The 27004-nt window shown below is 48.1% G+C and overlaps 2 protein-coding genes across 7 annotated transcripts in view; one reads left to right on the top strand and one right to left on the bottom strand.

Moving 5' to 3' along the window:
• Positions 1–4354, top strand: part of MTMR1 (myotubularin related protein 1) — a 38725-nt gene extending 34371 nt beyond the window's left edge. For all 6 annotated transcript variants that reach the window (XM_074148282.1, XM_074148281.1, XM_074148283.1 and 3 more), the window contains one exon: positions 3107–4354. In XM_074148282.1, the coding sequence (XP_074004383.1) occupies positions 3107–3271 (165 nt within the window). In that variant the 3' untranslated portion in view covers positions 3272–4354. The remainder of the gene's footprint in view (positions 1–3106) is intronic.
• Positions 4355–6954: 2600 nt separating this feature from the next.
• The window catches only part of CD99L2 (CD99 molecule like 2), a 33069-nt gene continuing 13019 nt past the window's right edge, over positions 6955–27004 (bottom strand). The window contains exons 2-10 of the mRNA XM_074147902.1: positions 22689–22754; positions 20393–20431; positions 17983–18063; positions 16918–17010; positions 14773–14835; positions 13716–13751; positions 13511–13624; positions 10905–10970; positions 6955–10491 (exon numbers count right to left, since the gene is read on the bottom strand). Of these exons, the coding sequence (XP_074004003.1) occupies positions 10427–10491; positions 10905–10970; positions 13511–13624; positions 13716–13751; positions 14773–14835; positions 16918–17010; positions 17983–18063; positions 20393–20431; positions 22689–22754 (623 nt within the window). The 3' untranslated portion in view covers positions 6955–10426. The remainder of the gene's footprint in view (positions 10492–10904; positions 10971–13510; positions 13625–13715; positions 13752–14772; positions 14836–16917; positions 17011–17982; positions 18064–20392; positions 20432–22688; positions 22755–27004) is intronic.

The raw sequence follows: 27004 nt of genomic DNA on the forward strand, positions 1-27004 counted from the left end.
ATTTGATACAGAGTCTACGAGAGAGTTGTGATGAACTGGGAATAGGAACTAGGAGTGAATAATGCTCCAAGTGCTGGAGGTCTTTGCTTTCTGTTCAACCCATGGAATACAATCTGGGAAGGTAGGTGGGAGGGGGCACAGCTGCAGACAAAGAAAAATTGTCCCGTGGGTGCGGGAGCAGGATGCTGCTCTGGAGAAATGAAGTTTCTCCCTGCCTTGGCCACAGGATTCCCCTGTTGTAAGGGAGATACCTCGAGCAGAACGGTCCCTGTGTGTCTGCTCCTTATTTACTGGGTGTCCTTATTGATACCCACAAGGCCGAATTGCAGAATTACAGAGTTCTCTGTTAAAACAATTTGAGCTCCAAGCTATGCAAAATGAGGAGGTGCTTGCTTCAGATCCGTGTCTGTAAAAGTGGAGTGTTGGTACTCCCATACCTCATTAGGGTACTGCAGAAATAAATTTGTTTCTTGACATGAGATGAAAGTACAGAAAAGGAAATTTTAGCATTTTAAGTTCAGAAGAATAAATAAAGGATGAGGTCAGACACTGCAAAGAAAACTAAATATTGAATAACTGCTCACTAATTGAGTAGCATCAAACTGTGCACTGAATAATAAGGACTAAAGGGGGAACCTAGTATTTTAATGTTTATTTAACCAACATTTTATACAGATGTACAGGAAGGCTGAATTGAGTTTGGAGAAGTAATCTTCATTCTGACACCTAATTTTTTGAGGGCGTAAGTTTTTTGTGTGACTTGAATATACACAGACTTTTTAAATGCCATTATTGTCATTTAGCTCGTATTTAAAGGCAGTCCCGTTCTTTGAGATGGACGTGTGGGGAGCACAGCACTTGTGTCAAAGTTTGAGCACACGTCTTGTTGAATTAGGTTCTGGGGGAATGCAGGAGAAGGATTGAGATGTACAGCCAGAGTTTTCCTCCTTGAAGCACTTCACACGCCATGCCGAGTTCTGCAATGGCTTTTGTGTGGTGTATCCTGGAAGGGTTTGTAGTGGGTTCCCCAGAAGCCAGTTCCATGGAACTGCTTTTTATGAGTGTTTGAGCATTGTGCAGTGGAACCCACTGGCTAATGCCCGTGTGAAAGGTGTCTAAGAGAAATTGGCCTGTTAGGCTGAGTCATGATTAAGCTGTGCGGAAATTAGGTGTACAAATCTCCCGTGACCCAGGGCTTGCGTGACTAATGGTACCAATGGTAAATCACTCTGTTACAGACCTAAGTGTTTCAGGAAAATGTCTTCATAAAGAAGAAATCTGAAGTGGGAGGGTGTGAGGAAGAGATCTTTTACTTGAGGAAAGAAGAAAAAATAGAAAGGGAGTGCTAATTCCAGGAAGTTTTGGTCTTCAGTGAAATCTGAATTTTCCATGGCGTGTATTACAGCATCTTGCACAAACTTCATCACCAGACTCAGTTTGCCATGTTTTTAGGTGTACACATTTTCTGTAGACCACCTCAGAAAAATAAGATGGGCTTTCTGCTTTGTGTTTGATTAGTGAAGGAGGCTGTTGTCTGTAGACTTGTGGCCTCACTTGCTGAAGAGTTTGTATGGTGGATACAGGAGAAGATTGCAAGAAGAGAAGGAATTCATTGCATGGCAAAGGCAGGGTTGCGGGGTCATGGGGAGCCTGATGGTGTGCAACAATTGTTCTGCTGAAGACTCAAAAAATTATGCTTTTAAAATTGCTTTAGATGGCATGCTGGATGAATTGATGACTCTCAGGGAGCAGCACTTTGTGAATAGACTGAAGTTTCTGTTCATGGGTTAAGTCACAAACAAGAAAAAAGTGTGTGGCCAAAAAGATGTTGGCCTAAACCGGACTGTTTGATGCTACTGTGTTATTTTAAGTTAGAACTAAAGTTAGAAATGAAATGGTATTTTCCTGTTTCAGAAACACGAGTGTTAGATTTTGGAAAAGTCAAAATCAAATGCTTGGATTTTTGATGAACTTTCATTCAAAAGCCTGAATTCACAAAAAACACAAATTGTGACTGAGTTGTTTGTTGATGGCAAGAAGAGAAACCTGTTCTGGTTTTTGATAGCTTCTTCATTAGCATCGTGTGAGAATTTCATGCTCAGGTGTGCCTCCCAGCCCTGTAATCACTTTTAAGCAGCAGGAAGTGATCATGGGTGAATGCAGTTCCCTGGAGCCTGGCATTCCAGAGTCCCAGGGTATAAATTACTTACAACATCTAGCAATCCAAAGGTTTCCCATTGCTGCATTTCCCTATGATTGTCTCGCCAGCCCAATTAAATTATTTTCCCATCTCGATCTTACCCAAAGCTGTAAACAATTAGAGTTTATACAGGATAAAATAAATTAAAAACAATTTACAGTCTAACTTTTTTGACCTTTCTGTGACATTTGGAAGGAGGGGAGGTCTTTTTGTGCTTGTCTGAGATAACAGATTCAGCTGCAAAAACCGGTGTGGCTTGCATCTTCCTTCGGCCGTGATACAGTTGAATGTTCCAGATGAGTGTGAGCAATGCTTAGAAGTCAGACGCAGAGAGGTGCATCTCTGGTGTTTTTTGAGCACTGTCAGACGTAGAGACAGAAACCTGATCCACTTCTACGAAGGGTTTATCAGAGTGTGACTCTGGGAGGTCCACCACAAGCACAGTTCTCTTGGCTGCTGCTGGAAGGGGTCAGACTCTTGGAAAGATGCCTGGTTAGAAGAGTAACAAGATGCTCCACGTGGAGCCAGCTTTGTGAACTCTACTCTCTTTACAAAATAATTTCTGTCCCAACAGGCAGGGGAAATAGTTCCCGGGAAAGGCATTTTAAGTTCAACTGAAAGTGTTATTGATAAAGGATAGGGGTACATTTGTTGGAATATGTTTGGTAGCCCATCAAGACCATTTGCAAAGAGTCTTTTGAATAGGGGTCCTGCCAGTTGTGGTGTCAGAAAGGGACAGTTTGCTGAAATGTTTCATTTCAAATGACTAAAGAAGCACTTTCCCTAATAATTGAAATTCATAGGTGTTGGACTCATCGTGTCACTGAAGGAAACAGTGGAAGCATTGCTTTAGAAGATAACTCACTATGAGAGTCAAAATAAGCCTTTTCTTTCTTCACCCGGCAGGTTCCAATCCATCAAAATCTTAAAGAGCTCCTTGCCATCCGGACGGAGCTTCAGAAGAAGGTTGAAGATTTGCAGCGGGAAGCTGCTACACGATCCATTTCTTCCTCCTCCGATCGAGGTTCATCTCCTTCCCATTCAGCCACACCAGTGCACACCTCTGTGTGATGTGTAACAAAAGCCATGTGAAAAAATTCGTCAGGTAACACAGAGAGGAGGGTGCAATGCTTTTCCCATCACAAAAGGATTGTGAGTGACTTGTAATTGCTATGATCTACACGCCTTACTCTGTGTCTGGTATTATCGTGATGAGGCCAAAAAGAGCTTCAATAGATGTGATGTATTTTCTTGTTGGCAGTTCCCACGTGTTTTGACATCTCTAGCTAAATCACCAATTGTGAAATTAAACTTTGTTTTGAACAACTAACAATTTAACCATCCTAAAAAGGAATCCATCTGCCAAGCAGAGAAAAATGCCTCTCACACTGCCTGGGGTACCATGCCTCGTTGAGAGCATCAGATAAAATGCCACATGATGCTTACACAGAACACAGAACGTTTTTCTGAATGGGAGCTCCTTATTTCACTCAGTAATATTTTTTTTTTTTTTTGCTAGAGCATTTTTTTTTTTTTAGGTAATTAATGCACTTGGAAATTGATTTTAAAAGAAAAGTTTTCCAGTGTAGTCAGTTTTACATTTTGACTAAATATGCCATTAAAAGTGGATGAAGTTAAGCTGGATTTATCAAGTACACCACACTGACTTGTATGATGTAATATATTTGGTAAAGCATGTATTTTAGGTTTTTTAATGCCTTTTGTACAAGTTGAAATAAAGTCTTTTGACTGTTTAGCTTATTGTTCAGTTTCAGCCTCCTGAGCAAGGGGTAAACTTATTCATGTCAAAGTCTTGTACAAAGTAAAAGTTTGTTTTCTAGCAAATGGTAATATTTGGGGTTGGAATGACACCCAGCTGTGTAAATTGTATAGTCTGTATAGCTCCACATTTTGTTAAGCGTGTTTTGTTTTAAAGTGTACACACAAAATGCAAAGCTGTGTCCGTTTATACACGTGTATGTGATGTGAAACATATGCAAACTCTCGTGGTTTTAAGCTGTAAGTTCAGAAAATGGATCCTGCCTGTCCAAACTCTTTTGAAGACCTTAACTTGTAATGACTTTGACAAAGTTTTTAAATAATATGATCGTAATTGGTTTTCTTGAAATAAAGCCTCTTGGCTTTTTGTTTTTTAAATTGCTGCTAGCATTTTTTTTCTGTAAAGTGAATAATTTAGTGGTGTTTTCATATAAAATATACATTTCCAACTGTCTTTCATCTCCCCTAAAATATTCATATCGGAGAGATTTGATTTCTGTTACATCCAACCTTTTAAAAAATGATTCAGTGGCTTTCTTGGAAGGCCCAGAAATGGTGCATGCTGAAAATTTTCCCTGGATTGTTTTCCTTGCTGTTTTCATGAGAATCTGGTTCTTCTCCTTAGGGCACTTAAACACTGCAGCTCTGCTTTTTGACTCATGCTTGTGTTGCCCAAGTTCTGCTAGTGCGAATTAAGCCTCGTTCTTAAGAGCCAATTGATTCTATATGCTGATTGTGGTTTTTACGGCCTGTGAGTATTCCTTTATTACTGCGCATTTGTTCTTAATATGCGATGGCGCTTTCCTGTTTCTCTGCGTTCATGTATGTAACGTATAGTTAATGCGTAAGGTGAGCCGTGAGCATTTCTGCAGCCTCAGCTGGAAAGGCAGATGTGCTGTGTCCAGTCTTATGAGTTTACTGTGCAGTGCAGGGTTATTTCCACATGTCCTTTTTATTATCATGAATGCTTTTTATAATAGATACCTACAAGAACAAAGCCTAGGAAAACTTGCAATGTTGCATCTCTTAATCAAGCTCAGGCTTTTTATAAATGGATGAAAGATGTTTTCTTGCAAAAATGGTTCTGCTGAACAGTATGCCAGCGGTGAATTTTACATTGCCAAAATATGTTGAGCTGGTATTGAATTAAACTCTTCCATACTCGGATTTCCTTGACATTTTAACTGTATATTAAAGTAAAGCACATTATCTCTAAAATGCAGTGCTAAAGAAAATCTTTTGAAGTTTTCCTCTTCGTTGCTGCTAATAATCACAACGTTTTTTCTATAATTATTGTAAAAGTGATGACTGGATTAGCTTGGGTATTCTGAGATTTTGAAAGCTTGGATTCCTAGAGCTAAAATCTGCGAATTCGGTTTTACATAGAAGAATACCAGTGATTTCAACCGACTGTCTGTTTATCCACAAGTTTCAGCATGGCTCAGTGAGTCTGCTCTGATCCGACGGGAGAGCGCTGGGGGAGGGCTCCCGCTGCGATCCGCGTAGGCACAATGGAGGTTCTTGTATGTACTTAGCATGGAGATTTTCAAAGGTGTTACATAGCTCGTATATGCTAGTTACAGCATAGTCTTATATGGAAAAGGTGACTGTCTTTGTACTCAGTCTGATTCCTGATAATCAGATTTTTTCCTATTGATTTAACAACTACTTCTGTCATTATTTTTTATTTTTTAATAAGGCATAGTGAACTGGTTGAGGAAAGAGCAGGACCCTGCTTCCTCTCTGATGCACCTTCAAGAGAACTATTACTTTTCATTCAAAAGCTAGATACTCTTTTGCTTTGGTTTTTCGTTTTGACTCTGCCGAGCATAAAGAGAACGTGCAAAGACAGTGAGCAGTTAAATCTGACCTGCAGGATTTTCCTATTGTCAATGACATGTGAGAGGGGGAGCAACCTGAATCCGGTGTCCCAGAATGGGCTGAAGCCTTGGTAACCAACTGAAACATTTTTTTGGTTATAACATAAATTAAGTGAATCATCAGCATTAGATGCTTTGCCTTTTTAGTCCTGTTTCAGAGTTGAATTAAACTTTTTCCTGCTTTGTAGATAAAAGTTGTTTTTGTTGTTTCATTAAAATGGAAGGAGGCTTTTAAAGCTGGTAAACACTCCTATCTGCCTGGTTCTGTTCCCTGCATAGGCAGCCTTCCTCTCAAGGAGTTAAAGCTTTAAACAACAAGTGTTTGATTTTTCTCTTATTTTCTGAGAAAAGCTGTACTGATTCACATGCCGTATGTAGTAACACCAAGAATGGCTGGTTCTCTAACAGAGAGCAGTTGTTGGGATGAACAGCTCCCATTCATTAAACCCCAGAGCAGAGGACAAAGTAAGTCGGACAATTTAGAGTATTCCCAACCTACAGCATTTCTGTTAAAAAGCAAAAAGAAAACGGCCATTTGTTGAGAGATCACTTCTGCTGAACTAAGTGGGTATCTTATTAGAGATCTTTTGACTGCCAGATCTTGTGCAGTTGGAAAGAATTTCATTGCTACAAGAGGTATGAGTTGGAAGTAGCTAGTTTGAAATATAAACCACCTTTTTTGACTGTGAGACTAAGCACTGCATCATTATACAAAGGTCAAAAGCGTAGTTTGCACTGCATGGGAGATTCATCCACTGGATGTGAAATTTCAAAGAAAATTGCAGGAAACCTGGGGCAGCGAAAGGGACCAAAATCCAGCCGTGCCGAGAGCAGCCAGGGACACAGGGCACTACCTGGAGTTTAGCAGGTGGGTGACCCGAGGAGAGCGTGTCTGTGTGCACGCAAATACTTCATTTTTACTGTTAAAGTTTTCATAATGATACTTGTTCTCCCACAAAGTCCACTTTGTTTTGGTTTTTTAAATAAAGTCTTTAGTGTAGTCCTAGAAGAGGTGACGTACAATAAGGCTATAGCCCAGCATCTGCAGTTTACTTCCAGCATGAAAAAAAACCCACAAAAAATCAAGTCAAAAATGTCTTACTAGACAACTGGTTTTATTTGGTGTTTTCCAATGGTAGTCAAATTCTGATTTTTACCCCCATGATCCTTAGATCCATGCACATTATCTTCTCATAGCGTAACATTCAACTTTCATTTGGTATAGATCGCTTCTGCGGCAGCGTTTCAGTAGGACCTTCACTCAAAAGAAAGGATTCTCTAATTTCACATAATTTGTTCCCGAGCCTCCTTCGTTGCAGAAGCAAATTTTTAAAGCCTTGGCCTGTCAACTCATCTTACTTTTTCAGAATCTGAAATGGTATTATGGACTAATTTCATTTTTAACACAACAAATGAGTAGTTAAGAATGACAATATAGCACTTGTAAGGGTTCCTTAGTGGGGCTGCATGGAAATGACGGAATTTCTAGTAGCAGAAATTGATGTCAGAGTATTCTCGACTGAAGAATCTAAAACAAAGGAACTACGACAGTATTGCCAAATCTCAAAATGATGAAATTACTACAGTTTTGCCAAAGGAAAATGCAAGTAATTGATAAACAACAGGAAAAAAGCTAGTTAAATTCCTTCAGTTCTCTATTTTCTCTGTAATTGAGAAACCTTTTCTGAATAATTTTATTAAAAATAGCTTTAATTAAGCTGAAGAAGCGAAGTGTGGTAAGAAAAAGGGCTCACAGCACAGTTAGTGTAAACTCTCTGAGCAGGTCTATATATAGGTTTTGGACTCATGAAAAAAAAAATCCCATTTTCCGATGGCCTTTTTTTATAAAGGATACGAAACTTCATACTGTGTATACAGACCCTAAAGTGCAGGATTTAAAAAAATTCCATGTCCAGATTTAAAGAGAATAGTCACTAATTAAATGAAAGTAGTTTGAGGTCAGTGCTGGGTCAGTTGTTTCAGAACTTGGATCACAACTAGGAAAATACATAGGAATCCTCTCAGTTGCTATAATGCCTAAAATATAGATGGTGTATAAGCTCCCTGTTTCTCAGAGGCTGGTCTGAGAGTTCAGATCAAGGAGACAGATTGCAATAAAAAGCAATTTGAGCCTTTACTGACATTTAGCACATTAAGACTTTTGTCCAGTTTTGAAGACAAGACCAAGTTTAGTTTCTTCACTGTGGTATTGGCAATATTTTCCTATTTGAAATCCTAGAGAAAGAGATCTTTAATCCTGTTACTGTAAATTTTTGAAAAAGTGCTCCCTTTTACTGTGCATTTACGGTTTTCCACATTCCTAGGAATTACACTAAGGCGAAAGTGTTCACCAAAGGCATAGAAAAGGCCTTGGGGAACAGAACAACTTCTAAGTTCTAGAAACTGGGTGTTTTTTTTCAGTGAAATAGCTTTTTTTTTTGGCCTTTTTTTTTTTTTTTAACTGTAGTATTTGTGAATTAGACAGTTATTTCTCCTATGTTCTAGTGTAAGAGTTTCCCAAAGGAGGGGTAGGTGCTCTGTTCTTTAAGCAATGCTGGAGGCTCCATCGCACTGTGCACTAGATCAAGAGGGCAAGCGGGTAACGGAAATGCCATAAACTCCATCACCTGCTCCTACAGAAACCCCCGGCATCGGGAAAAGGAGAAACGGAATTACGGTCACTTCATCTCAAGGTAGGAAAACCGCTCCTAGTGTTCGTCAATGCCGTGTGGTAATGTGTCATCTACTCTAACTTTCTAAAAAACAGTTTCCATGCTACAGCTTGCAAATGCGTTTGGCTACGAAAGAGAACCAGAGGCTGGTGTTTGGGAGTGGAGATGCACACGCTCGGCCACCTGGCTCCTCGGCGTCCGAGCTGCTGCACGTGACCATCCCAGTCCTGCAGACCCCGCTGCCTCCCCTTCCCGAGGAGTGAGCAAACAGCGCAGCCCAGCTCGACTTCCCCTGCTTCCAGTCTCTGAGCAGCCAATATTTAAATATTTTGTTTCCTAATCCAAACACATTCATAAAACAAAGCAGCGGGGTAGTTCGTAGCAGTATCGGTGTAGCCTACGGATTCTGAATATACGTGAGGCACCGTATATCCCTAGAACTCATCTCCCTCGTAAAACACTGTCGCTGTTCGGCTAGAGCTAGTGTAAGGCTTTAAAAATGCAAGTGTTAAAAAGAGCATAAAGAATTGTGCAGCTATCGCAAAATACTTCAGCGTGTTACTGGGCAATTTCCTTTCCAAGGGAGCTGGTGGGCAGCATCGCTCCTGGGCTGATTCACCTCCTGGCAAGGCCACCCCTAAGTCCTGTCTACCTGAAAGCTGTGAAATTTGTACATCAAACTGAAAGGCTTTTTTTTTTTATACACATTCACAAAATACAGGATTTGCAAAACAGTACAAAATGCACACATTTCAGGTTTATATATAAATAGTGAGTACCTCTTACATCAAGTGAATTTTCCTTCACTTGAGAGCATGCTTTTTAAGCAGTCGTTGATTTGGATAAATGTACTGGAAAGTGGCAGCATCCACACTTTAGCAGCGATTAAAAAGGGTTGGGGAGGGATTGCAAATACAAACACAAATTCTTGCAAGACAGCGAAGGTCAGGTGTTGATACCGGTACCACTTCTCTGGTGGTAGTGAGTGTCACAGGTCTTAACGCATACATACTTTGTTCTCTTTTGGGTTAAATCTGTAATTTGTTCTAGTGTGAGCGAGATCTGAACCTCTCCTTGAAAGCACCCAAACACACACAGTTTTCATTTAGGTGACAATCTCGTGTCACACGGACAAACTATCGCTTGGCACCTTCAGCTCCTGATCTCCAGCGTGGCCAAGCAATCAAATGGTATTTGCTAAAAGCGAACGCCGCACCCGCTGCTATTACCTGTATTTATGACTTGGCGTGAAAAATCAGTCCTTTTATGTGGTTAGAAGCCCAGTGCTGCGTGGTGGGGACGCATCCTCGACTCCTGGCTTCGGAGCAGGGAGTCACCTGCCCCAGCCCGAGGCCCCACCTGAGGACCCACCCGTAGGCACTTCGTTTGTAGGTGTAGCTACGCCAGGGACCGCAATCTACCCTCAGGAAATGTGCGGTTTTCATCACCGCCGCTGGAAGGGACGTGCCCGTAGCTGATGGCAGCAGTTGGCTGGAGGTGCTTTACAAAGGGCTTTGGATGGTTTGCTTTGGATTGCTATTTACAGGCACTTCACTGTCCTCACACCTGTAAGCTCTTCTGCTCCTTGAAAAAGATCTTGTCCCTTAAATTGAAAGGACCAGTCGAAAACTGACCGCTACTGACACCCCTTCTGTTGGTTTGCATACGACTGGACATCAAACCTACAATATTACTTCAGTGTAAACGTATACCTCTTTACAAAAAATAAACACATACTACCACTCTAACCCTAAAGCCTAGAGCAATAAGAAGCCAGTTCAAGCCTAAGTATACCTTAAATAGCTTGGGAGTCAAATTAAATAAAAAGCTAAATTACAAGCATGTAAGATCTCCATTTGCTGCTGACTGATTCCCTTCTAGCCCCGGGTCGTGCTTTACATCTTCGCACTGTCTTGTTTTGGTGGTTCCGCCGACTGTGTTTCCAGCACTGAATATTTAACTAGGGAGAAAGAGAAAAAATCGTGAGTACGACAGCACACGATGGAATGGGTGCCCAGTACTGGTTGGCTGTATGTGACATCGGAACAGCCTTTGCAGCAGCCTTGATTATCTGTCACTGAAAGAAGGATCACGCTTTTCTTGTCTGAGACGCTCCCGATGGCTGAAAACATGAAAGCGAAATATTAACTGCCACCGTTTGCAGCGTGAGCTCCTTGGTTTCTTTTTCTGTGCAATAAAGGGGGGAAAAACACTGTGGTGGGTGTTTCGGAAAAAGCTGCAGCATCACTTAAGTGGTGTCTTCATCAAAGAGACAGGGCAGCTCTGTACGGCGTGAGGGACTTTCTTAAAGTCCCCCAGTAAAGCTGCTTTTGTGGCCAGGCGCAGACAGGGTAAGGAATGCAAGGTTCTCACCTTGGGGCTCCTCGCTTACGACAGCTTCCATGTTTTCTCCTTTCACGTATTCTGCATTAAGTCCCTCTGAGAAGTAACAATAAAGAGAGTGAGATGGGAAGGTAGGAAGTAAAAATTATTTGCTTTGATGCCTTAAAAACTCTGGTAACGGGCCAATCTGCTGTACCAGCCAAGATGCCTTTTAGCAACCTCCCATCATCCCACCAGCATCACCAGCGGTACGGAAACATCAATAAACCACAACCAGCCCTGAGAAAGTGCTGCTGGATTTTAAAGTGACCACAGAGGCTTGCCTAGAAGGCACAGCTTCTAGCAGCAGCCCTTTTTTCCGAGTCTCTTGCTTCATCGTTATCCGGCAAGGCAGCATGGCTAATTACTGTGCTGAGGCGCTCAGCGAGGAGATGGCATGGAGTAGGTACATCCTCCAGATGGACGGGACAGGGCTGCAAGAAGCAGTTCAGAGCAGGGCTGGGGTGATGCAGCAGGATGACAGTGGGGTGTCAAACCCCGAATAAGTCCCTTATTTAAATGCAAAGAAATTTCCAGTGTTTGCAACAAGTGTCTAGGGGCAAGGCTGGGCGCTGGAAGGGGGCAGCAAGAGGAAAGGGGTGGCACCACTCATGGTGGTCCAGCTCAGAGCTGCAGAAGATTGAGTTAAGACTGTCTGGGGTGTGCCATGGACCTCATCCATCCTCTACAGCTCCTCTAAAGGAACTCTTTGGAGAGAGGCAGTGATGGGAGTGCTGTGCTGTTCCATCCCATTAGGGAGGGACCGTAGGAAGGGCAAGTGGCCGTGCGGGTTTGTGAAGGAAGGCTGAGGCAATCCACGCTGCGGCCATGCAACACACAATTTTTAGGGATCTAAACTTAATATGCATCTAAGGCAGCACAAAGCGTGGCAGGGACTCGCTGTGCCTCACCGCCAGTTTTTGCTGGGGCTCACTCCTACCTGATGGGGAAGGAAGGAGGCAGGGACCCGGGCCAGGGCCAAGGCAAAGCAGCACGATGGCAGCCCTCAGGCAGCAATGGGGCAGCCTCTGCCTCCAAGGGGCAGGAGAGAGGAAAAGTTTCTGCAACTGGCTAAAAAAAACAACCATAAAAACCCCCATGCCATCAGAGACAGCCAATCTGCAGCTGGCCAAGCCGTGGAGGCAGGAGAGGAGCTGCCGACAGCCCCTGTCCTGCCTGGGGACAGTAAGCGCTTGGGACAGAGGGACACCGAGGCTAAGCCACAGCCTAGGGCATGGCTAATGAGGGGGAGACACCGTGTAATGAAAAAAAGCGGGATAAAGAGTATTAGGCAGCATTGTACACATCCTTTAGAGGAATCAGCAAACACTTGCCAGAAGAGACTCAAAACCGAGACGTGGAGCTGCAGCCTCGCCACTGCAGAAGGATGGCTGGGCAAGGAAAGGAAAAAGCCAAGCCCGTTCCTCTGTGCTTCGAGCGAATGGTCATCGCACACCACCGCTGCCTCCCCCAAGACATGTGTTTTGCTGGGATAACACCAAATGCAATTTATGTTTTTCAATAAAAAGCCGCTTTTGCAGCGGCTGACGGCTCTTAGATTTCTGTCATGCATTGCAATGCATCTAAGGCCTGACATTAGCCCAGCATGCCATGTCTGATGGCTTAAATTAATCCTCCTTTATAATTAACTTTAATTTCCTGCCGCCTTTCTGGGGCTTTGTGTCTCTCAGCTTCCCCCTCATCAAAGCCTTTACTCTTTTTTTTTTTAAATTATTTATTCTTGCCAAAATATCATTTAAGTGGGGGGAATATACAAGGGTGTTTCATTCCATCACATTCATTTGACTTTTCCTGCTGATCTAATTTACCAAAATGCTCCTGTTTGTTTCAGGCACAACTGGGAAAATAGCACGATTCTAGCAGAAATTTCCAACCCCAAACACCCTTCCACCCGAGCAAAGGAGACTCGCAGGAGATTTCATTTGATTAATTTAAAAAGAGCTTTTTCCAGCTGTTTCCAACCACCCCTTAACAAGCTTAGGAGCCCACCTTGGCCAGGGTGGTGTGACTGTTGGGACACCTCCTGCAATGCTGACACTGGGAAACTTTATGGGGCAGCTCGTGCAAGAGGTGCTTTCTGGGAGTAGGAAGCTTTGCTGCTTAATTTGCACTTAATTGCAGTGATTGCTGCCCACCTGCAGGAAGGCGGTGTGGCTTGTACCATCCGTGGCTGCCACAGTTGCAGATGCTCCCTGTGCTTCTTTCACCGTTGCTGCTGCTGCCGCCTGGTGAGTTTTTACCTCCTGCTAAGATTTTGGGGTGGTTTTGGTTTGTTTGTTTTGGGGTGGGGTGGGTTTTTTCCATATTTACCCTGTTTGGTGTGGGTGGTTTGGTCTTTGGCTGTGACTGTCAGTGGCTGTGCGCAGCCTCCGGGGTGGCAGCTGGTCCTGGGACTGTTGCCACTGGTGGGGCCAGGTGGGCTTGGTAAGCCGTGGCTGAGGCTTTGCTCTGCCAGCTCCGGGCCACTGGATGCCTGATACCCTCTCCTGCCTCCGGGCTGGAAAATGGCAGCAGGTTCAGGGGGCAAATAGGTGGGTGCTTGCTCTGTGTTCGGGGTGGGGGATGTCACAACTTACGCTGGATGCTGAAGCAGAACTTCTTCTGCTGGTAGGAGATGTAGCTGGAGACGGCCCCGATGAGTGCCATGGCCAGGGCGCTGGCGATGCCAGCAATTGTTCCCGTCTCCGCCACTGTGGGACACAGAGAGAGTGGGGTGCTGTGCGGCAGGGGCACACGTGCCTCCCATCCCACCACTGCCCCTGTGGCCATGGTGGTACCTACCTCCGCCATAGTTGCTGTCGGTGTTGCCCCCGGCACCTGCAAGAGACACAAGCCTGTCAGTGGCCCCGTGTCCCTCTGCTGCCCCTGCCTCTGTGTGGGGCAGCCTCGGAGGGAGTGGGCACACGGGGCAGGAGCGGCAGCATGGCCCCAGGGACACCCCTGGGCTGGGGACGAGTGTGTGTCTCCGTGGGGTGCAGTGTCTGCTGCCCCACACCTCTGCCTGGCTGCCCCAGGTGGCTCGTTGCTGTTTCTCAGAGGGGTCTGAAGCTGATCTGCCCTCCCATTGTGAGTGTTTGGGGACGTGCAGGGGACACCTCTCCCTCTGTGACAGTTAACCTCACCTCCGTGTAAAGAGCAGATAAACGATGCGTTGTCAGACAGACAGCACACTTGGGCCACCACAGGGAGGTGATTCGCGAAGCTCTGTAATGTCAGGGAACCCTCACTCGGCTTGAAGTCTATTTTAAAATCACCTTCCCTGGAGAAGCCGCTCCTGCTGGAAGCTGCAGCCCTTACCGAGTCACTTATATCCTGAATTTATGGAAGCAGGTCAGCATTGTATTAATGCCTCTGATGCGGTTTGTCTTTGGCGCAGGGATTCATTAAATGTTGATTGGGCTTGTGGCATTCATCTCTTTACTCGACTGCTTTTAATATTTAATGCTGTGGATCCTCGCAAACGCGCAGGCTTATCCGATTGTTGCTGGTTTTCCTTCTTGTTTCAGCCATCGGTGGTCGCACGGTGGAAGGTAAATGAAGGCTTGTGCCCTCTCGTGGCACAGGGGTGGGCATCTGCTTTCGAGGCGGATGGGGAGATGCGGGGTCCCGTCTGCCCTGGTGGCAGCTGGAGCTGCAGAGCCTCCGCACAATTCAAAAATAAGCCCCTCCAACCACTGGCACGAGATATGACCACGGAGGCCAAGAACTGTGTTCCGCTGGCCCCACGGCTGAGAGCCCCTTTCCCCGTGTGCGTGCCCCCGTCCAGAAGGCAAGGTTGGTGACTATCGCCTGAGCCGCCACCGCGAAAGCAAACGAGCAAACATAGATCACCGCTCACCTTTCTTCTCGTCCGGGCTGTAGCCGCCATCCACAATGCTGGCCAGGTCGTCATCTGAAAATCCTTTAAAAATAACAGGAACAAATGGTGGTTGGCACCTGAAGGGAGATGTGGGAGGTGGCCTCCCCGTGGAGAGCTGTCACGGGCTTCACGTGTGCCCCGTGGCAGCGGGGGAGCTCACCCTCTCGACCCGCGTAAAGCCAAATTCACCCACTGAAACACCGCAGCCGCCTGCCCGGGAGGGTGAATGCAGCCAGAGCTGCCTAGAAAACAGCATCACAGGAAGGAAAAACAGTGTGCGGCTTGGAATGGGAGAGATCCCAAAAATTGAGTGTCTTTGGATGGGCAGGGCCTGGAAACGGGACTTTTGGGGAATTCTGGGTGGGGGTTCTCTGCGAGCATCATGCACCCAGGGTGGGACTGGCCTCCTGCAAACCCCTGCTCCTGGAGAAATGCTCTTCTCTGGGCAGATGGAGCCTGCTCTACTCATTCAAGTATTTTCTCTAAAACAGCTATTTTTGAGGAGCCATGTGGGGTTTTCTGTGTGGCAGGGCCCAGAGCAGGGTTTTGCACGCCCATTTAAACCAGCAGCTCCCAGTCAGCTGGCACTCGGTCCCCAGTGAGAACAGGGACTGGTCAGTATGCAGTTCTGTTTCTCTCACCATTACTAGATGTTAACAAAACGTTTAACCCAAATTATTTTAAGCTCGTAAAAATTGACTTTAAGCCTAGCTTGAAAGAAATATCCTTGAATCAAAGTTTAAACCACTGTATTATTTTTTTTTTTTTAACTGAAGTGACCGGTATGTTTACGAGTTTATGAAATGTTTTGGCTGCTGAGCCTCAGCTGGCAGTGGAGGAGGAAGGAAGAAGCGGTTTGCGTGCGTGATGGCTGTAATGCCGGGGACCAATGTGCCCTTGCCCTGCCTCTGGTGAGCCCCTGGCAGTGCCAGCCTGGCCCAGGGTCCCGCAGGCAGGGAGCGACTCCCCTCTTTCCCAGAGGGACAGAGCAGCTCCAGCGGAAGAACTGAGCACCAGCACGTCTCGGTACAGGTGAAAAAGTTACCTCGGTTGTAGTGGGAGTGTTTAATTTGTGCAAGACAGGCGCAGAGAAACACAGCCTGGGCACCAGCAGGTGAATGACTGGAGGTGTTGAACCCCTCGGCTCTGGTCCCAGAGGGAACCTTGGGGTGCAGCGAGGTATGTGATGGGAGACGCAACACTGAGCCAGCATCTCTGATGCTGCACCTTGGGAAGGGTTACCTTTGCCTTAACAGCCTGAAAGAGGCTGCCTTATTCACCACCTTACCACAAAAACCAGATTTATGGGCTTAGTAATGAGTGCAAAAAGAGGGGAAAAAAAACCCAAACAACCCTGACTATGCCAGAACCTAGAGGGGTCCCAGGCAGGCCTGGGCGCAGGGATGCTGGGGGAACAAACGCGTGTGCTGGTTTGTGACCCGTGCCATGTTCCAGCAGTTCAACGCCTCAACCTTTCCTGCAGGGGTCTGAAACCTCAACAAGCCCAGAATACCAAAGTGCAGACAAGTCACCTGGTTAATACAATCTAATAAAATATCTGACTATTAATTACGCATGCGAGCAGGGTACACGGCCATCCCGATGTCAATAAACTAGCCATGCAAAGTCTGTTTTCTAGCTCAAGTGCTCAAGGGAACATTCCTCATAGACAAATGATTCATTCACCGGAGTATTTTAGAGATGGGAAAAAAAAAAATCTCCCAGCCCATGGCGTATGTTTTGCCAGGACTTAAGCCTGCTCTAGATTTATGTCTTGGCAATGCCCGCGAACCCCAACAGCACATGCCCTCAGTTAAATAGCTCAGGTACGGGGACGAGGGGGAGCTTAACACAATCGCTGCCATTTAATGGGTCAGAAGAGACCCTGGGAAAGAAACTTGCAGACAGGCAACAGGTTGTTCGGCAGAGCCCCTCTCTGCCAAGGGCTGCCAAAGCTGGGGCTCTGGGAATGTCCCCTCCTGCATGAGCAGGGCAGGGGGCAGGAGCCTCGGACAAGTCAGTGCCTTTGTTTCTCCTTGCCCCGTCACGTAGCAGGGACGGTGTCTGGCAGCGAGTGCCTGTACCTGGCTGGTAGCGAGCAGGACAGAAGGGAAGTCAACGTACCTTCACCTGGCCTTACATTTGGCCTCCCAGGGTCCTTCCTATCGTTCTTATCATCAAGGGCATCAGCCAAGTCAAAATCCATAGGATTCTTTGCTAAAAATAACAACACGGGGGTTAGCAGTGCTGGCCACAGGCTGGGAAACTGCAATTAATTAACAAAGGAAATGCTCAGCTTTGCCAGGGAAAAGTGCCGGTCAAAGAGATGATGTCCCCGACACGAGCATCTCCCATTTTTGGTATGCAGTGTTGTGGCAGATCTTCCAAACCCATCCCATTTTGTGTCCCCATGCCGCTGTGGTGGGAAATGCCGTGTTCTTCCCGCGGAAAGGGTCTCACACCACAGCAATTGGTATAAATCAAGACAGATAGAAAAGGATGGAGCCAGACAGGCGCTCCCAAGGAGGAGGCAGTGTTGGAGGAGGTGCTCCCAGGCAGTGGCAGTGTTGGAGGGGGACACCTGGAAGGGGATGGAGGTGGCTGTGCTGTGCTGGTGTGCCAGCTGGACCGATCTGCAATGTGATTTCTTGGTGTTATTTTCCTCTGTGCACCACCCAGCCCAGCCCTGACAGAGCATCTATTGCTAAACAGCAGCTAAAACCAGAGCACGAGCCAAGCTGAGCTCCTCAGCCCTCCCACCTGAGCTTGTTCTGATCCAAAATCAATTTTTTCTGAAGCCTGGGAGAACCTTTTGCCAAAACTCTGTGTGAACAGGCAGCAAAGTGCCACAGGGTGCCCTGAGCCTGTGGGACAAGTGCATTGGTGGACCCAGAGTGGCTGGGCTGTGCCACTCCAAGGAGGACAGCAAGTCCACAGCCTTAAATCAGGCAAAGGCAAAATGGTCCAGGAGCCATTGAGACCCCTGAGGAAGTGCAGGATAATGCCAAGATACCGTATCTGCCGTGTGTTTTTCTATTTTTTTTAAATTTTTTTTCCTAGATGTCTTGTGAACAAACAAAGCAGAGGCTGGCAATACCGGGGCGAGGGGCAGTGCCGCCGTCACAGCATGTCCCAAAGCCTCTCCCTGCGCCGGGGTGAAGCCACAGGGGCTGGGGAGCTTGCCCTCACCTGGGTTATGCTTGGGGGGTGCCCTCGTAGTTTTTGGCTTCTTGGTTGTGGTGGTGTGGATGACATCCCAAAAGTTGTTGTCTGAAGGGAGAGGAGGAAAAAAAAAAGAGACCAAAATAATGTTACCCTCTGTCCTGGTTTGAGCTGAATTTTACTCTTTCAGCAATTTCACTTTTCAGTAAAGTCTTTTCTAATGCTTGGGAAAACTGCACTTTTAGAAGACTCCAGTGTCTGAATTTGTGATAATATTTACTTTACTGACAGCTATGGCATGTGGGTTTCAAGGTCTCAGTGTTTTTGAGCTCACCAGGTGCAGGGATGAGGAGGACTGAGAACTGGGCACTTGACCCAAGCTGCCAACAGGATTGTTTCATACCATGAATGTCACATTCAATATAAATTAGAAAGTTTGCTGCAGAGTTCTCTCTCTTCTATGATGGCTGCGATCCTGAGAACTTCTTGCCCCTGAGCCCTTCCCTTCCTCCCGAAGGCGCAGCGCTCACAGTGTCTGACACTTGCTGTCCCCTGCTGGGAGCACACAGCTTCCTCCTGATAGAACGGGCTGAGGGATGGAATGGGCAGCGAGGGAGGGATGCTGGCTAAATGCTGGCGCCGCCCCTCCTGGCATGTCAGCGAGAGCCTGGAGCATCTCCTCTGCCGGCAGGAGCAGAGGAGGAGGTGGTCACCTTTTGAAGTTACCTGTTGGTGGTCACCAGTACTTGCTGAAGCTCATCTATCAACACCTGATCCCAGTCTCCCAGTATGGCTCCCGGTTCCCTGGGGGGAGCATTTTCCCCGTCCAGAGCCCTGAAGGTGAACACGCATGCTCCCTCCCGGGTGCGGGGAGCTCTGCACTACCTGGCTTCCCCGGCCTGGGGAAGGGTTTCGGAGTCGGCTTCGCTGGTTTGGCGGTTGCCTCCAGAGGGGTGTCAAAGTAATCAGCCAAATCAAAGCCCATTGCGGGAGAGAAGGGATCGTCAAAACCCCCATCGTTTGTGGGGATGGCGCGAGGCTTTTGGCTGGCTTCCCATGGCCGACAGCTCTGGGTGTGCTTGTGCGAGCGATGCTGCACCAGCGCCTGTATCGGCGTGGGGCTGCAGAGGGCATCCAGCTGCTCTGCTGCTCAATCGCAACCCTACTGCAGTCTTCAGATCAGCCTGGCCAGCGCTTAACTCTCCCCACCGGAGCTGTGGCTGCCGCCCATCCCCAGCCTGAGCAACCCTAAAATAATGTGTTTTGGGGGGAGACCTGCCGGTGTCCTGCGGAGGCTGCAGACGAGCCGGTGCTGCAGGGATTGAGCCGGTGGCCGGGACCTGCTCTGTTCCCTGCATAGCTGCCCACGTGTGACCCTGGGCTGAGTGGAGCTTGGACAGGAGGTGGGGTTAGGGCATGCGAACCTGCTGCAGGAGCCCCTCGGTGCCATCACTCATCCAAAAAGCACTCCCTGGGGAAGAAGAAACTCGCCAAGACAAAGCCTCAGCCTCGGCATCTGTCCATTTCCCGGGGAGGGTTTATTGGATGAAATGACCTCTCGTCGTTTGGGCTGTGATCCAAACGACGAAGCCCAGCGCGTTCTTCTGGTACTTGGCTTTTCTTTTCCCTAGCAAAGATCACAGTGGTCGAGGAGTTAGGCAGTTGGATTTGCTTAAATCTGCACCAAGGTCCTCACGCAGGGGCGAGAGGGTTCACTTCTGAGCACACCACCGCTGCAGTTTATTTCTGGCTCCTCTGGCGGGGTTGAGCAACCCTCCGCTCTTGTGACCACGCTATATTTAAGTAGGTATGTTTGGCCAGAGGAGCTGCCAATGATGAAACTCGGGTGAATTTAAGGGAGCTTCCTCATCTGGGGCAGATGCTGTGGAGCCGGCCAGCCAGGACATCTGACAGGCACAAAGAGTCGGAGAGCTGTGTTTCCCCTGGATGGGGAAATGTCACTAGGCTGGGGCCTTTCCGTGGATGTTGGGGATATCTTGGTGAAAAAAAAATAGAAGGAAAATATCCTCTGGGCTCCCCCCTGGAAGGAAAGCTAGCAGATGCCTAGCAGCCAGAAACAACAGTCCTTGTGCAGCTGAGCAGTGATTTGTGTCTTTTCCATTCAGATACTGCGAAGTGTGCAAAATTCAGCCCTGGCTGTAAATGCTCCAATGCCAATCGCCTTCAACATGGACAGAAATATCAATATTGCATTTACTTTGGCCATACGGGAAGAGTGCATGTGTGCACACCGGCACCAGCTTTCTTATGGGCAAGCAACGATGTCCACCAAAGCCTCTGCTACGGCAGCAGCATCCCAGCCACACACACGCAGCCTTGGGGCGGGGGCGGGGGGGCGGCTCGTGTGGTCAAAACCCCCGCAGGAAACAAACCCAAATGATACGCAAACTTAAATGATATGCACAGAAGGTCTCACCTGTCCCACCTGCTGGCTTTCTGGGGCTCTTGGGAGTGGCTGTGACAAAACAAGACAGGGAGGAAAATGTTAGTCGTGGGCGTCACCGAAAACGTGTCACTCTTGGTTTGAGAATAAACGGCAGAGATTTCACCACGAGCTTTTCCAGCTGAGCATCGCTGGTCTGTGTTTGTAAACTCAGAGCCCAGAGCCATGGAAGCCCCACGCACACAGTGAGTAGCCGCAGGGAAGGGGATTGCCTGTGCCCGAGGGCGAGTGGTGACAGCCCCGTGCAGGATGGGGTCCAGAGCTCTGCAGGGCACAGCTGTATCCGGGGCCGAAGGCTGCCTCCGCACCGGCCAGCATCCCGAGGAGCGTGATGCAGAGGGCTGTAATGAGCTGTGCCGAATTAAGATAGCAGCAAAAAGCAGAAGGGCACATACTGTACAGAATAGCGTGCAAAACAAGAGTGAGCTGCCAATGTTTTGCTGTCCCTTGCCCGGTCGGTTAGTTAAATGACAGATAATTTCCAGTACTGTGTTATATACGGGAGGTTCCCTGTCAGCTGGAGGAATTTTGGTGACAACCCAGTGTTCAGATTCCAGCTCCCCTGGCTGCTCCTGGGGTAAAACGAGCTACACTCAGCCTTTTGGGGGGTTTGATTATGTATTTTTTTCAGCCCCTGTAAACCACAATCTATTAATAGTGGCTAACATTACCAAGTATATGAATAAATTATAAGCAAGAGTCATGGCTGCTCTATTCCCATTAATTTCCATTTGCGCCTTTGAATACGGAAGTGCTTCTGCTGGGCTTCGTTTCCAGTGTGCTGGCACAGTTTGACCTGACCCTACTCCAGGCCCTTCACTTGCTTTTATTCCAGGGCTGATGTGATGCTGCCCGGGATGCAGCAGCTGGGCAGGCTGGGACTTCAGCCTGGGGAAACGCTGCTTTCCCTCTGCAGGAGGTGGCCGTTAGGCGTTTCTAACCAGGTCTCTCCACATACTGTATTAAAGGGCTTGCGAAATCCTAGGTGAGATCTCTCAGACCCGTGACCAAGCCTGGTACCCCATGGTCTATCCTCCCCGCCTCCTGCTGAACCCACCATGCCGCAGGAGAGGTGCATGGAGCATCCGGACTCTTTATTCCATGTAAACTCCAGCGTAACACAAGTGTCTGCGTGTTGTTAGGCTGTAAAGTAAGATGTTTCAAACCCTGTTACTGCTTTCACTTAAATATCTGTAGGTGCGTTTTGTGTGATCACAGAGGTCGGCATCGCTCACAGAGCACTCTCTGTTACTGCCTGGCCAGGCACTGGCTCTGGCGATGGTCACCATGAACCGCACGGGGAGGGATGGGCAGCGAGGGGTCCTGGGCACAGGCGTTTGCAACTCCACCTTGGCATCTCTGTGGCTGGGCAGCAAAGGGGAGCGTGGGACGTGTCTGGGTGCAGACACTCTGGGTGCAGAGGCTCAGCCCTCAGGCTGGGGGCAGGTGTGAGACGTGCCCCTGGGAGGGAGAGGAGCTGCTGCACAGCAGTTAGCTTATCTCTTTTGGGTGTAAAATGAGAGCTGCTCCACTGAATCCCCTCACAACAGTGTGGTGCAAACCCCCGCTGTCCCCCTGACCTTGCTGCTGTTCCTGCCAGGCCCTGGCTGAGCTCTGCCAGGCACCACTGTCCCCCCAGTGACACAGCCTGGCTTCAACTTACATTAAAATAAGCCTATTTTGAGCCAAATATTAAATATCAGCACGCCAGCAGCAAGGCACCCCCTCAGAATGAGTTTCCTTCAGCTGATGGGTTGCGTTTGAAATTAAGCAAAGGAAAGCAGCAACCCAATGTGCTGTTTGCTTTCCCCAGGCGCCGTGTTGCAGTGGGACCAGGGAAGGACCCGGCACTGCCCCTTCCCAGCCAAGCTCCGGGGGTTGTCCTCACCCACTAGAGGAGAGCGGGTAACATGTCAGCTTCCAGGCAAACGGGGGCATGTTCGATGGTAGGTGTTACTGCTGAACACGACGTAGCCAAAAAAATGTGGTCAGTGCTGCTGCCACGTCAAATCACTGGTGTGCCTCTGGGGTTTGCTCACGGGAATCAGAAAGCGAAGGGCACACAGTCAACAACCAGCTTCTCTGGGACTATCCCCAGTCCCATCTCTTGGCAAGCCCAGACACCACATCTCCCCGGGCAGAGACGAGGAGACAGCCCATATCCTCCACCACCCTCCCTGCAGCATCAGATCCCAAAGAACAAATTGCATCTGTTAATGACTACTTGTTTTCTCCTCTTTAAAAGAATAAATAAATAAATGTGACTTACGTTGCTTGTCGCCGGGGTCATACAGGGCATCTTCTAGGCTGAAGTCACCTGGGTCGTCCCCATGACCTGGAGACAAAGAATCAGCACTGGTTGTTCTTGCTCTGCACAAAGTAAACCGCCTTTAAATACGGTGTGGCTGGACTCATTCACTCAAATTGCTTCAGTTTTTAAAGGGCTTTCTGTTTTTTCCCAAGCCTGACCCATCATCGGCAATGAGGAAGACATCAGCCTTCTCCAAATGCTGTGACTGGTAAATTGCAGAGCAGTCATCTCTGGATTTTCCATTTGTCTGCCCTAATGGATGTGGGATAAAAACACATGCTATGCTTAAATTTGTCAAGGAGAGCCTACCAATTCATCTCTCGAGCTGCCACTCATCTGTGGCTGTGCTCATGATTATACATTTGCTAAACACCATGAAAACACTGGGACGGCGCAGGCAAATTCGGTGAAAAACAAAAAAGCCCTATGCACCTCTTCTTCGCAAGTGCCTTCCAACATCAAAGGCTTCGTACGAAAATGCTGCTGCTGGCTGCCAAGCACAACTTAGCATTTCAGAGACCTCCTGCATCACTCTGCCTCGGTAACGCAAACCAGGACCAAAGCCTCATCCCAGGGATACACCTGACGGGCACAGGCAGAATTTTTTTCTTAGAGATGCCTCGCCACAACCCCAGTCACTTCATAATATCCCGGGGATAACTCGGTGCTACGCCGTGTTCTCCTGCGATAGGGCCAGCTAATCCTTCCTTTCTCTGCCTTTTTTTTTTGCATCGCGTTAATTACTGTTGACTTACCCTAGTTCTGAATGTATTTGTCTTGATAAATTCATGCTTTTACATCTCAGAGCATGCTGAGTAATTAATATCCTTTGGGTTTGCTAAGTACTGCAGCACTGCAAGAGAACATTAAAATGGCTTTCCTCTTATTCCTACTGCTAAATGGATTTAGCTATTGCCACCTGAGCTCCAGTGTGCTTCATGAATAAATTTAAAGCTTTACTGACAAGGACAATAACAACGGGAAGGTACCCGTCCATCAGAAAGCAGGTATCAGCATTTTGGTGAAAAACTTCTACCGAGAGTGGTCACTAAGTACTGCGACACCTCCAGCTCCGGTTTCACTTACTCACGCAGCACATCTCCTTTCATTTGCCGTCTATTTAAACATGCACTCAGCAAACCTGGGGGTGATTTAAATGCAGGGTCTATGGCTGGAGAGTTGCTACAGGCTCCTCTCCTCTGGCAAAGCATTAAGCTGCTACTGGATGCGTATGCGTAAGTAATAGATGTCCCAGCCCCAGGGCTGTGTTTCTCATCAAGACGAAGGGAGCCAATGCTTCCCCTGCGAGCCCGGAGGAAGGGCTGGCAGCGGGCGATGCCCCGTCGCAGGTGGAGCCGTTACCACCGTGTGAAATCCATGGGGTGAGGTGTGTGGATGAGCCCCTTGCTCAGCGTAGCAGCACGGCAGGGTTTGCTCGGCACCCTCAGCCTCCCCCGCACACCCCTCTGCTCCCTCACCAAAATATCTGCCTCTTGGGCCTTATTGCTGATGAAATATTGGCACTGCCAGAAAGGCGATGCTCTCCCACTCTGACAGCCTGGATGAAGCCACATGGCTATCAAACGGTCTGGCAGTGCAAAATCAGGAACGAGCAGGATCATCCACATTACAGAAACACCCTCCCAGCTTTAGCACTCACGTGGGGTGCTGCTGAACCACCAGCATGTCCCTGCTGAGACCCCACAAGCTCATAACTGCAGTGGCTGATTGTCCTAGGCTTATTACTCCGGCAATTTTAAACAGGCTCCTTTTGCCAGTATGGCTTTTTCCTCAGCCTTTACTGGATTTTCAGGAACCGGTGGGGCTCCGTCATTCTTGTCTTTCTATTTTAAACTGTGCTTAAAAAAAAGGTGGAAGGGGAAAACCGCAGCGCGTCTCCGGCGGGATGAGAACACTACAAACCTGACCGGGGGAAATGCGCCGTCGCTGTGTTTCATTTCGGTTCCCCATCTCCGTGGCAGGAAGGGTGAGCTGGCAGGAGGGATGTGGTGGCGGCACCAAGACTCGCATTGGTATTCCAGGAGCCATCCCTTCCCTCTCTCCTCGCTCCCTCTGCTCTCTGTGATTAAGTAAATGTTAAGGGCACTGATTTGCAGCATGCGGAGCCCTGCTGTTAGCGCATCCTCCTCGTGCTTTGAGCACAAATACCCCCTGCCTGGCTTTGGGGAACTCACCAGACCTGCCGGCTGAGCAGCATTTACACCTCCTTGGGTTTGGTGATGACTGCCCTTGGCACCTCTCCCCACAGGATGAGGGGAGGGTGCTACTTCCAAAAATCACCCTCCAAAGTGCCAGTTGGCACACCCGTGGGTCCGAGGGATGAAAGGGTCTCAGGGCCCTCCGTCCTCATGGGGCTGATGGAAACCAGCAACTGCTAACGTGTCCTGGGCTGCAGCCACGTCTTGGGGAACTCCCCTGCACCGGGAGAGGTGTGCGGGGTGTGCAGCCGGTGGGAAGGCTGGGAGGAGCGTGGATGCACTGAATCACCCGGTACAACCTTCCCCGGGAGCTGCAGTGCTCGGCACAGCCCTGCTCCCAGGGCTTTCCCACCGCTGCCCACGGCAAACGGAGATCCTTTTCCAGGGGAATTTAAATCCAGGAATCCCCTAGGCATTGGCAAGGATTAATAATAGATTGCCACTTAATTGCAGTTGACAACATCTTTATTTCATGCAAAGGGTGTTACAGAGACGCATTACACCTTTTATGGATCAATAACCGAGCGCTGCCGTCAAAGCCACGCAAACTTGCCTGCTCGCTCCGACACATCAGAGCTGAGCGCTCTCCTCCGTGTTCTTTTAGTCAGTTAATAAGCGGTAACAAACCCGGCCCTTCACAGCCAGATGCTTCAAACCCAACCAGCACTCGGTACGCCTGTTTACCTCGCAAATGCAGTTTTTCGGGAGGCAGCGCTGCTGCTCCCTGCACTGTCTCCTGCAAATCCCTTTGCTCCTGGGGTGCCGGTCCAGCTCTGCCATCGCTGGAGGAGAGAGACTCCCAAAGCCCATCCTCTGATGGGAACCCAAGCATCTATGTATTAAGGGTTTATACACAGAGTGTCTTTATATTAAGGGTTTATATTCTCTAGGAGAAGCTGGGGGCACATTCCTATGTACTAGAGCTTACAAGAGCTGTGGGGTTGCGGAGGTGTTTGTAATGCAGGCTCAGTGGTTGGGGTCCTGCACACCCCGACGTTTCACCTCCCCTCTAGGACATACCCACGCTGCCTGCGACCTGGTACTGGACTGTAACACCACTGACACGCAAAATCATCTGCCGCTGGTTGCTTGGTGCTGGGGAGCAGTATGAGATCTTCACCAGGGTTGATGACTAGACTAGTTTGGGGTTTTTTTTCCCCATCCTTGCACTGGGTCCTCGGCAGAAATCTTTGTCTCTGGCTCTGGGAGCAAACGCACATCCCCAGGGCTGGCTGGGAGGTGATTCAAGCCCTGTGTGCCAGCTGGCCAAGGACACTAGAGCATCCACAGGCCTGCAGGTCTATGGCAGGGGGGAAAATGAGCAAACGAGACATGTTTTCCATATTTTTCTTTAATATGACAATCAAAAGAAACTGAGCCGGGTCATCTCATGGTACCTAATACAAATCCTGCAATGCCAGAGTGGGGAGGTGAGGGGGCCCTAAGGTGGCAGCTGCGCTGGGTAGAGGCTGTAAAACAGAGGTGAGAGTTATGGCCGAGCCAGCGCCACAGGCTCCCCCGCCTCTCGCCGAGTCCCCTCGCCTTGCTGGGGGTACCTTTAATCAGAGCTAGCTGCTCTTTGAAGGTAGAAGGGGTTTCGTGCCTTAATGTATTCTCTCCTCATTATTTTCTGTAGCAGGCAGCTCAAACGCACAATTGTACTCGTCAGCTTTTTAGTTTTTACAATTATATATATATTCTAATTAAGCCCCACTGTTTGACAAAGCTTGAATTACAGTATCATAATTTACACCCAGTACATTGCTAGGCCGTCTGCAGCACTCGGAGTGAGGTGTATTCCATTTTTAGTGCCAGCCCACGGATCCCTTTGTGCAATATATATGTGTTTAGCTTCCCTGGGAATTGAGAGCCCGCGACGGTACGAGATTGACAGCCCGGGAGATTACGGGAGAATGCAAAGCAGGTACAAGGGCAGCGGAAAGTAATTCAGACTGCCTGACTTTTATGCATCTACCTGAGGAGTGATGCGGCGGGCAGCGGGTGGGAGAGCAGGAGGAGAGCATGAAAAGGTAACTGAAAGCACCAGGGTCTCCC

Source organism: Numenius arquata, chromosome 5 (assembly GCF_964106895.1).
Source record: "Numenius arquata chromosome 5, bNumArq3.hap1.1, whole genome shotgun sequence".
Classification (NCBI taxonomy): Eukaryota; Metazoa; Chordata; class Aves; order Charadriiformes; family Scolopacidae; genus Numenius; species Numenius arquata.